The sequence below is a fragment of the Camarhynchus parvulus genome, chromosome 1A (assembly GCF_901933205.1).
Source record: "Camarhynchus parvulus chromosome 1A, STF_HiC, whole genome shotgun sequence".
NCBI lineage: Eukaryota > Metazoa > Chordata > Aves > Passeriformes > Thraupidae > Camarhynchus > Camarhynchus parvulus.
This window is the reverse complement of record NC_044586.1, coordinates 18,546,548-18,558,623: the sequence shown is the minus strand read 5'-3', so window position 1 is coordinate 18,558,623 and position 12,076 is coordinate 18,546,548. Positions and strand designations below refer to the sequence as shown.

The following is a 12,076-nucleotide window of genomic DNA, read 5'->3' as shown; positions in this document are numbered from 1 at the left end:
AAATGAATGGCAACAGTCACTCTCTGCAGGGCTGACAGTTTCCACAAACATTTATACCCTATTTTGATCTGAAAGGTGTCTATGAAGTCTTGTGTAAAAGACTCAGCCATCTGGTTCCTTCTGGCACAGCCAGAGACAGGATCAGTAACAGGCTTTATGAGTGCAAAGTCATCCCACACGGCACAGCAAGACCCTGTCATGAAATCTCCAGCATTCACAGTATCTCCAGAAAATCCACCGTGTCCGGCACGGGTCTTGCCCAGCCTACAGCTCCACAGCAAGGGAGCCTTCTGCACTGGGGTTCTGGACAGGCAGCAGGGCTCAAAGGAGGGAAAGTGGGATGCAAGTTGGAATACAAAACTTACAGAAAAGTTAGGATTGCTCAGATGACTCACGCCAAGGGGAGAGGGGTAAAAAAGAAAAAATTCTGGGAGCTGTCAGTGACACTCTATTAAATTCCCTTTTCAAATCTGTGAAATTTCTTGTCAACATTTGTATCTGCAGTATCTGAGGATGATTTTAACCCTCATGTAAGAGCATCCGAAAATGTTAATTACAAATCAATACAAGCAGAACATAAATACTGATTAGCTTAGTAAATTTTCTAGTATGTGCTTCCAAAGCATGGATTACCCCAAGTATGCTTAATTTGATAAAAAACACTGAATGCTTAGCTTTGGCGTTTAATAAATCCTTATGTGATAATATATTATATACCTGTATCATCATGCACAGATGACATAAATACACACCTGAAAATGTCTTCCTTATGGAGGATTAATGGAAAAAACTCCACCAAAAAAAGTCTCACAATTTTAAATTTTAAGAAAAAATAGAAGTAATTAAGCCCAACACCTACTGAACTGTAAGCAATTCAATTAGTGTAGAAACATGCATCATAAATGATGACACAACCCAAGAATAGATATGTGTAGGTCTAGCCCTGCAAAGCCAAGTTCATACATATCTTTATTCCCTCCAGGAAATAAAGGATCCTGATCTCCAGAACCTCTCTTAGACAGCTGTCCTGAAAATGCTGATATCCGTGTGCTCAAATATGAACAGCTACACTGCCCAGCAGCTCAGGAACCAGCACTCTTGGGTTTTCAGAAGTTACATGGATGGCAGCTGGTGCAAATAGTGTAAGATTTGTTTCCTAATTATCTTTTATTTTTAAGTACGTCCTCCTGAAATATTTAACATGCAAAACAAATGTTCATGAAACAGCCTCAAACCCTGTTTTTAAGATAAATATCTACCCTCAAAGTGCAAAAGACAAAGGCAAATCAAGCTGGGTTTATCACGGTGCCCTCTTCTGGCCCTTGAAAAAACAGTCGCCTTGCTGTCACCTGGTGTCTGCTTGGAAGAGGCATCACAAGGAGCATCTGATTGTGCAAATGGATTAATTTATTAAACTGGCCAGAAAAATACAATCACAGACCCTTCCAAATACCATACAAAACACGTTTAAAAATTCTTCAGTTATGTACGGGTTTATAAAAATAACTAACAACACTATTTTAGAAATCTCAGTAGAAATACAAGAATTTGTTACCAGGTAGGAAATTATGCATGAGGCATTCTGCCTACAGGGCTGGGGAATTCACAATGCACTACTGAACTCCCAACAACCATTTAATAAAAGTAATCCAAATCTTTCACTAAAAGAGAGGGAAATGGAAAAACAGATCAAAAAACCACATTCATCTCCAATACAAAGAACCACTTTCGCCATTTCTTGACAAGTAAATATGCAGCTTATCCAACACAGGAGAGATATTCAAGAATTTGGTATTTTCACTGAAACCTCTGTTTTAAAAGTATTGTTTTCTTAATTAAATATTAAACATAGCACACATGGAACTAAATAGAACTTTTAGACCCTATTTACACAAAACAGATTTTTCACTACTGGTTTTTGGAGTTTGGCTGGAGGGTTTGTTTGGATAGTTGTTTTGGAGGGCAGTATTGTTTGGTTGCGTAATTTTTTTATCTTAAGGGCTCACTAATCTCCAGGAAATCTCAATACTTTTGTGTTCAAAGTGGCCAGTTTAGACCTGAAACAGTGCAGCTTATGACAGCTCACCTGGAAAGAAAGAAATTTACTCAAATTTAATGAAGTTGCACAGAGCTCTTGGAAGGACAATTCATTCAACATTGGAATTCTGTCAGCTCCAAAGCAGATTCATTATAATCACATAAGCTTCAGAAAGAGCTAAGATCATCACATCTGCATTATATGCATGATTTCAGGGAAGAAACACAACAACTTTCTGTATTAAAAGGCCTTTGTAAATTATTTTCCTTTCTCATTGAGAATGTTTTCACAAATAAGGCTCTCTAAATAAAAAGTCACAACATAGTCAGTTTGGAAGGCAAGAAATATGTTGTTTTAGGTGGTACTAAACTTTTTTCCAAGGCTATTTTCTTCCTCATGATCAAACAAGTAGAACTTGCCCTCTATAGGCATGTAAGCTGGTAAAATGTATGCTTATGAGGAGACCTTGCATTTGTGTGTCATGATCCAGAACACAGGAGCTATTTTATCTGATACAACTACCTGAACTTGGGAGGAATTTTTCTGAGGTGGGAAGTTCTTTGTTCTGGAAAGATCTAGAAAGGGATGTTCATGAAAGAAACTAGAGAGGAATAAAGCCAAACCAAAACAGTTGTTTTCCAGCTGTGCTAGCAGTTCTTCCATCACTGCCCACCAGACAATGCAGGCTTCAGGCTATGACTTCATGAAGGCATTTATTAAATGCCCTGCTAATCAGCAGCTCAACAGTCCAGATTCCCATTGCATTGCTAATTGCCAGCCAGGCACCACAAGTGACCAACTTCCACAGAGCTCTTCTCATTAGGATGATGGAATGTCCAGGTTAAGCTCTACACATTTCTGCAGGTGTCCAAGGGCGACTTCTCCCAAAATCTTCTGAATTGCAGGAGTCAGACACTGTGATGAAAGTCAGTCTCTGGCAATAGCAATGATGGGGGAATTTACCCTCAGCATCCACTCACAGTGGTGTTTTCACCAGAACGCTTAGTCACAGACAGGGTGGTGAATACCTTGAGACAAAGAAGAAAGAAGATTCTCAGCATGGCTAAATCTACTTTCTTTTTTCCTGGAAGATTAAATTGGGCATGATGCTCAAAATCGGAACCACTTCTTAAAGTAAGAAAATAATGAAAATCCTACTTTTAAAGTCCTTGCCATTAAACAGCACACACACACACAAATTACTTCTGTTCTCTTCATTTAACTTATGTTCTTCCTTTTACAGTGGAAAAGAAAGAATTAAGGAAGTCACATGGCTTTATACCACCTCTTATCTTAATGCTCCTAAGTTTTTACAGTGGGAACAAGCTCAGCAATAATAGACTCCAGTACACCTAATGAATAAGTGTCTTTATGGCTCAAAGAAAACTTCTTTGTGGGGGAAAGTGAAGTTAACTCAAGGCATGGGCATTTGGAGAGAATTTTGCCTTTGTGCCTTTCTAGCCATTATAGAAACAGGGAAGTGATTGCTGATGAAGACATTATGTCCGGTATCTGTGTCCTCTTGACAACAGCTATGGGAACACTGAGTAAAACGAATTTGAAAAATTCCAGTCTTTACTACTTTTAAGTCACATTAAAGAAAAATAAATAAATAAATAAATAAATAAATATTTATAGATATATTATTCCTAAATAATTATTGTAAAATTAACGGATTAAAATTTGGGAAGGAAGATTCTATAAACATTTGCTTAATACTGGTACTTTACTATGCAAATAATTGCATTGTTTTGCATACATACAATATAGAAAGGAAAAACGGAAGTCAAAACCACTGCTATCTAAATGTTTCAAAGTTGCAATAATTAGTTATCATCAGAGCCATCTCTCAGGAAGAATAAACTTAGCACAGGATATAGTACATACACGTTTCAGCTATGCAAATAACACTGAATTATCTAAAGATAATGGGGATCAGAAAGACATATTTCTTTAAGTAGAAGTTTTGCTGCATTAAGACTGCTAGCAGCTCTTCAGAGGACAACATCAATAAATGATAAACCTCTTCCACTTTCTATAAGCACATAAAGCATTATCCACAAATCAGGAAGATAAATGCATGTCTAATATATATGGCATAAGAACAGTGACTTATCTAAAATATAGTGCATGTTTTGAGAGAGGGGTTTGTAGACTTCATTTCTGATCCACAGCCTGACAACATATAGGAGTCTTCATTTATTGTTATTTCACTTCAAAAGACCAAGATTAAAAAGCACAAAATTTATGTGCTTTCCTCCTGGCCAGACTGCAAGCTCCAGGTGTGGGAGGGGTCCACACTGCTTCCTAGTAAGCCAGCTGGAGTAATTTGATAATTGTTGAAAACAAGTATTTTAGATAGGATTTGTTTGTTACTTAAGAGAAGACAAAACCTTAGATCCAATGGCTGGAAAGCCATCATTAGCTACCTGGAAGAATCACCCTAGCTTTCAGGAGACAATTTCTCTTCATCACAGATGATCAATAGTACACCCCCGAATTTCAGGCAGCACAGTGCAGCTGAGGCTGAGATGTAATTCTCTGTATGGCTGAGGTCCTACCAGTTATGTGCTTGCAGTTATTTGCACTCAACCTTGCAAGAAATTCCATTCTGAGCTCCTGTTTTCTGCAGAATAAAATGCTCCTTCAAGAAGAGAAGGAAAATCTGGCTCTAATTCGTAGACAGTGAAAATGGGACCCTCAGTCTTAAGGTTTTCTTCAAGTGGAATAAAACCATGTTTCACAAGAGACTTAGCAATTAATTAGTACTAGTGCCAGTGAAGATGTCAGCACTTGACCCTGTAACATTGGCCCTTCCTGTTCAAATCAGACTTCATTTTCTTTAACTTTTACAGGGATGTAACAAAGATAACAGTGATATTATCCATCATTCTATTCATCCGATATGCTCATTTCTCACAAATCCCAGTTTTCAAGCATTTTTCTAATCGAAGAGTGCCATCTTGCACTTTGACTTTTATTTACTGCTCAAGAGATTAAATTAAGCATAAAAAACCCTTTTGAAGACTGTCATTAAAAATAATCAGTGTTTCCTGGAGCTTTTAAATAGCATATTTCTCCTGAGCCAGTTTCTTCCTCCCCCACTCAAACAAATCTGATTATCTGAAATTACCTCCCTGAATTATGTCTGATCATCATTCTATTCAGTTTCAGTTTTAGCAGCTCAGATGTCCAGAATAAATTATGACTCTCATCCTCTCTTCACACTGCATATGCTAATATCCCACTTGAGTTCACAGGTTTGAATGCTGCCCTCAGAGATCCCCCTCCACAGGCCCCCTGGGAAGACAAGGACCTGCTAGCTCTCTTCAAGGGCCTCCAAGAATACCATTAAATGGTACTACAAAGAACAGAATATATTGTGAATGCTTTGTAGAGGATTTAGATTGGTAGCAGTCCATCAATGGAGTCCTTATTGCATTGCTTTTACTAAACCACCTAGAAAGTAGGAAAGAAGAGAGGTGGATGTCACTTCTGCAGAGGAGCATTCTGGTGCTCCCTTGTACTGCTTTACTTCTAACACAACCAGAGACTCTGTATGAAGACTTACACAGGTCATAAAAAAGCTTTCGGGGATCCTCAGCTAATATAAACTGGTCCTAATGCTACTAAAATCAATCTCTGATTTACATCTGGGAGGAGCTGTTCCACACCTGCTAGAGAAAATTGAGCTCTTCATTTAAGAGGAACAGCAAGATAAAAAGTAGAAATATTTGTGTGGCTTCATGAATTGAAAGGCTACAGGATAAAGAAGAGATCTTTAAGAGGAGAGAGTTTAATAAAAAAATTGTCATGTAACTGGTCCCCTTTCCCAGCACTAGTTTGTAAGCCTATTTTGGGTGCACTTATCTAGCTTTAGCAGAAATAGTATTTGAAGCCTTCATAATCTTAAGTAGGATAAAAATTCTATACTTTCCAGTAGAGAGAGAACTGGATTAAGGGAAGGCATAAACTTTTCACAAATGAACACAATTTTTAAAAAACAATTTTAAAACTCCCAGACTAAGCCTAAGCGTTAGAATTCTAAATATAAAACCAGATAATTTCCTCTCCTTTCCTCCCCCCACCTTCCTGCAAATTTGGACTTCTTTAATAGAGCTCTGTTATTCAGATTTCTAACACCTTACCCCAGAATGCCATGAAAGCTGGGCTTTGAAGTGACTTTGTATACAAACCTCTGCACAGACAGGATGAATTCCTACGGTGCTGTCCAGCTGCTCTTTTGTCAACCCACATTTAATAGCAGCTGCAAACCCTTGGGTGACCTCTCCAGCATTTGGACCAAGGACATGGAAGCCAATGACTCTCTCCTAAATGCCAAAGACAATCAAATGCAAGCACAATCATGAATTCAGTTCTCTTTAGACAACAGGTAAAGCTTTCTTATTCGGAGTATATAATTTAATCAGCTCACAAAACATATCACAAATTAATGTAACCACTAAAATGTGAATTATAATTAGCACCAACAGATGTGCGGCTGTGTAATTTAGTTCTCTCTCTCCAAAGATTCAACTAGGAACTCAGGAGATTTTATTCAGGTGAGTTATTCCACTCGTGCCAACAGAACATTTGCCTAACTAAAGGTGAGCACCCTGCATTAAGGTTTTCAGTATGAGGGTCTGTGGTAGGTGGCTACAGGGTCTGTATCTGTTGAAGAATTTTCAGTTTGATCGTTGCTCACAGGAAAGGACCACAAGCTGAAGTTGTGGCCAACCAGACATGGCAAGAAGTCTATTCTAACTGAACTGTCAATGACACTTGTGGCAGTGTTGGCTTTCAGTGGAAGATAATATGCTTAGAGACTGGCAAAAAACCCCATCCAGTTACAAGGAAGGTACCATTCACACTCTTCCTCTCTATACTCCTGTTCAATTGCAGAACACATCACACTGCACATACATCCCCAGAAAACATCCAGCAGAACAAGCTGTACTGACTTGACCTGCGTTTCTTAATGAGAGAAACATGAAAATTTAGCACATCACCTGCTGTGAGCTTTAGTGGCCTTCAGGGAATTCATCAGTTTTTGGTCAGCATAGATATAGCTCAGTTGAGTATCAAAAGTTACCTGCTCTTCCCGCAGGAAGAATATATTACATATATTGAGCATAGTGAATACTACTGAAAAATTATTATTCTTTCAGTAAATCTGAGGACTGAGATTTACCACAGGGTTTATTTAAATAAGGAAAGCTATAATCAGGTAATAAGTAAAATGGAATTATCTTAATTTTCCTTTAGAAATATTGACATATGTCAAAATAAAAGCACAGCAATGAAACCAAGGCAATGAAAGTTTTAAATAGTTACTGAACTATTATTTGTTTCTAGGGTAACTTTCAGCACTACACCTAGATGTTTAAACGTTTCAACTTTTCAAGACAAGAAGTGAAAATAAATTAATGAAACACTTTAAATCACCATTAAATCTTTGCATTTTCTTAAGTAACTCTGGGTTAGAGCATAGCTAAAGGCTCTAAAATACCTTCCACACTACTGCAAACTCCTCCAGAAGGAGGAGATAGACAGGTTTGCAAATTTTACAAAATATTGACAAGATGCTTAGAAAGACTGCAGGAAGCAAAATCTGTATCTAAGAAAGATGAATATAGGTTAAGTAAGTTTTGTTTTTTCTCATAGGACAGATATGCCACCATCTTAACAGGAATATATTTTAATAGAATATTACTCTTAATAATAATTTATATTAATAAAATCAACTACATTTTATTGAACAGATGATGATCGTTCTGAGACAGCCACACCAATTCTTCTGACCAATTACTAGTTTTGCTTTTGCTTCAGCGGGTAGTGTACATTTCCACGGCCAGGAAATTTTATCCTTGTCCAAGGATAATCCTGGTATTATCACCCTAAATGGGATTTGTGCAGGGAAGATACATTATCCTGTTAGAACAAGCTCAAGAATTTTATGAACACATGTGAATTTGGAGTGGTTACAAGTTGTGATAGTTTCTGAGAGACCTCAATTTCAGAGAGAAGAGTCTCCCAGAAGAGAATGTCCAAGTCTGGGGCAGAGAGAATTAACCAATAAAATTCCTAACCCTTTTTACATGCATTGATTTGCTCACTTCTCAAAGTTAATCAACAGTCTTAAAGATCTCTACTTCTTATTTTACATATATGGAAGAAGTATCATATACAAATAACAATGGCAGAATTTTGTATTTTACTGGGAGTTGGTTTTGTATACGCAGAAATATTCATCACTATAAATATTTATTACACTTCAAAAGGTAGGCAAATTTAAATTCATTTTAATTTGTTAAAAACAACCTATTTATAGCTGTTGTGTCATCAACAGTTTTATGATAAGCATTTAGATATTGTTTTCCCAGGAAGGAACTAACTTACATTAAGGATAACTTACGTTATCTTGAGTATTGCAAATTATCTTTGCATAGCATTTGTTGTTATCTCTGGATGGCACAGTCCACTCCAGTGGCCAGAAATGACTATGGTACACCTGGAAATAAAACACAGGTTAAAAAAGAGTCATAAAACTTCCAAGCAGAGAACATGATCTTCCAAAAGCTGCCAGATTATCCTAAATAATGAGCTATGTACACAGTATTTAGAACATCTGAAATCATGATGATACTCTTTTCCCTTAATGAATGCCAAAGACAGAAGTCTCTATAAACCAAGTACTAGTGACATCCAATAATTTAAAAATGAGAAGCCATAAGAATATTACACTTCCAGAATATTATATAGTTCACCATGTTCTTATTAAATTACAAAATCAGAAGTGACTCAATAATCTTATTGAGGCTTGCAAAAACAAAAGCCAATAAGGTGACACAACAAAGAGGTCAGAATACATTAAATGAGGACTTAGCCAAAGCACAAATGCTTCTGGGTGCATATTAAAAAAATAAAATGCTTTCAAAATTTCAAAAGTGCATTTTCCAGAATAAAGGGTCCAGTGTTTCACATATAACACCAAGAACTTCACTCAATAACAAAAATTTGCCTGGGTATATACAAACTTTGAAGGGAGAAAAGAATTTAAGCTTTTGCCCTGTGGTCAGGTTTACAGTGTTTTTCACACTGCCATTTTGAGTTTTATTTACTTATTTTCCTCCACAGTTCAAATCGGAAAAAGTCAGCTAAGAGGGAGACAAGTTCTCAACTTCATGCACTACCACTTACTGCTTATTTCTGTAAATAATGCTCCTCAGGTGATATTTGCAGGACATAAAAATTCAGTTTATTGTGAGATTTCCTCCCGTCATGCATTCTGTAATGTGGTCAGTACAGCATTTTGGAAGAACAGCCTCAAGACACTAAGTGCTTATATTTGTCTAATTTCACTCCTGACCAGCAATCCCAGGGAATGAAAAGGGATTACTCACATGAGTAAAATTAAGCACATACCTCTTTGTACAGTCAAAGGAAACAGGAAAATGAGCTAACATTTGGCTTTATAAAGTAAAAATCACTATGGTAAGAAATTTGCCACGCTGTAGGTACAAAAGCTCCACTTTGTCATTAAAACCAGTGTATTAATTCCAGCATATACCCAGTTTAAAATTATCCTGAAGTATTTTCAGACACATAGAAACCCTTTTTCTATTTTTTTTAAACCAAACAGTCCACCTTTAAGCCCCCCTTTGCCAAAAATAGAACATATCTGCAATTAGAGCTATTGGAATTGAGGATTATTTTTATAACATGTCTAGGAACAGCCAAGGAAGACAAAAAATGTACCTAGTCACCTCCTGTCCTTACATGAGAGCACAAAATGCTGTTTTAATTTACTCTTAATATTATTTTAAATTACAAATTGGAAAACTAAAACCCAGGTGAAATTAAGGCATTTACCTCAATGTTTTCCTCCCCAAACTTCTCCACTGCGGTCTCTTCAGGGTACCCACAGGCTCCATACTCCAAAGGAGTAAATACAGTAGTCGGAACATTCACATAGTCACACTGTATGGCATTCAAAACAAAACGAAAACCCACACAACATCAGTAATAAAACCAGCATACAGCAGTCTGAAACACAGCAAGAAAAGCTTGATTATTCACAATACTGGAAGCTCTTTTGCTTTTTTAAAATTGTCTCAAATTAAGGTACAGTTTTTTGTTTGTTCATTCCAGAGGTGTTAATTAGAGCAAGAAAAAAAAAAGACAGCTTAAAGCCACTCAAACATTAGCAGGCATTGATTAAATGGAAAAGGAAATTCAGTGCCCTATTTAAAAAATGTACCAGATCACAGGCCAAACGGGACATAAAAGTTGCCTGTTCAACCACTTCTAGGAAGCATACTATTTTTAGGTGGGGATGCTGCAAGGGCACCATTACCATTCAACACTCTTTTTTCATCAGCTGTGGCCTAGGTGATGCCGAAGAACCAATGACGTGTAGTACAACCATCTGGGGGGACAGTGAAAACTTGTCACTTCTCCCAGTTTTGTATCATCTCCAAACTTTCTGAGGGTGCACTTGTTCTCAGCATCCAGATCCATTAGTTTAGCTGTTAAACAGCACTGGAACCAAGCCCAACCCTGTGGCACACCACCAGTGACTGGCCTTCAGCTGAGCCTTTAAGCTTGTCTGTTCAGCCAGTTTTCAACCCACCTCACTGCCCACTTACCCAGCCTGCAATTCATCCCTTTGTCCATGACAATGTTATGGAGGCAGTGTCAAAAGCTTTCACTAGACTCAAAATAAACAAACATACACTGCTCTTCCCATATCCACCAAATGAGTCATTCTGCTATAGCAGACTAGCAGGCCAGTCAGCTCTATTTCATGTCTAGCAATTTTATTTTCTACATATTTCAACTCTAATTAATTTCCTTTGTGACTGGGGATCAACTAAGGTGCTGACTACTGTTCTTGCCCCACCTATCCATAACACCCGTTACATTTCAATCACCTTCTCCAGATTTGTTACAAAGGCGGTATGAGCCACACTCCCATTTTTTTAAAGTAGTTGCTCGTTTCGTAGATTCACTGAATAAGAATGCTTCCTTTGGCAGCATAGCAATTTTTGTACCTTGACAGACTTATCTGGCATAAAATGTAAATTAAGACATATTCATAGCATTGCAGCAACAAAAAAATTCAGCTTCTGCTACAGTTTCTTAAACCTTGCCTGGCTATTTCAATGACATTATGTGCACTGATTCAGGGTTCTGTTGCTGCCGTATCTGCCAATGTAAAACAAAGAACTCAATCATGCTCTAAATCTGGCTGATAGCTGAACTTGCTATGAATACGGCAGGCTCTGAAAGGGATAAACATTTATGGTCATGCCATATGGTTATGAAGGTGAGACAAGCACCCATATCAGCGTAACAGTTCTTTAAAGGCACTCTCCTTTCCTTCTGGTTTAAACATAAGGTGTAAATGAGTACCTACATTACTCCCATTTGAGCAACCATAATCTGGCTGAAACCCAGAACTGCACTAGTATGAAACATGAACACTGAATCCATTAATTCAACTACTCAGGTATAAACATGTACTGAGTTACTGGTACATCTCATCTTCCTTTGTGTCCACATTCAACTACAATTAGGGCTGCATATTACATTGAAAACATACAGATGAGAAATGAAAAAAATTCATTAAAATAAGACTGAAAATTAAGATCACAAACTCCTATTCCACTCTATTAGGGACGTAGGTAGGTTCAGCAAACTGCCTTTGAATTGGTGTTAAAGCACTTTACAGGATGGGAAACATTGATGACTTTAAAGGAAGGCAGTAGAATTGAAAACAAGTTAAATGATCTCTGTTAATTTCATTATCATTGTACTTTGAGAGAAAACTAAGCCCTCTTAATAGGAAAAAAAAAGAGACTACTGCTTAATCCAAAAGGTATTAATTTCTTCCTACACAATTAGCCAAACACATCTGCAGTAATATCTTTGCCGGGGGAAAATTAAAATGATCATCAAAGCTAATCCTTAAAATTCTACTGGGTTTTCCACAAGCAAGCAGACTTGCACTCTGCGCTTAGAAGCAGAGCAGTGACA

General features: G+C 37.3%; 1 protein-coding gene across 2 annotated transcripts in view; it reads right to left on the bottom strand.

Annotated features, from left to right (window-relative positions):
* Window positions 1–1,608: 1,608 nt before the first annotated feature.
* The window catches only part of TXNRD1 (thioredoxin reductase 1), a 35,478-nt gene continuing 25,010 nt past the window's right edge, over window positions 1,609–12,076 (bottom strand). For both annotated transcript variants that reach the window (XM_030960641.1, XM_030960642.1), the window contains exons 12-15: window positions 9,911–10,018; window positions 8,454–8,549; window positions 6,235–6,369; window positions 1,609–3,066 (exon numbers count right to left, since the gene is read on the bottom strand). In XM_030960641.1, the coding sequence (XP_030816501.1) occupies window positions 3,004–3,066; window positions 6,235–6,369; window positions 8,454–8,549; window positions 9,911–10,018 (402 nt within the window). In that variant the 3' untranslated portion in view covers window positions 1,609–3,003. The remainder of the gene's footprint in view (window positions 3,067–6,234; window positions 6,370–8,453; window positions 8,550–9,910; window positions 10,019–12,076) is intronic.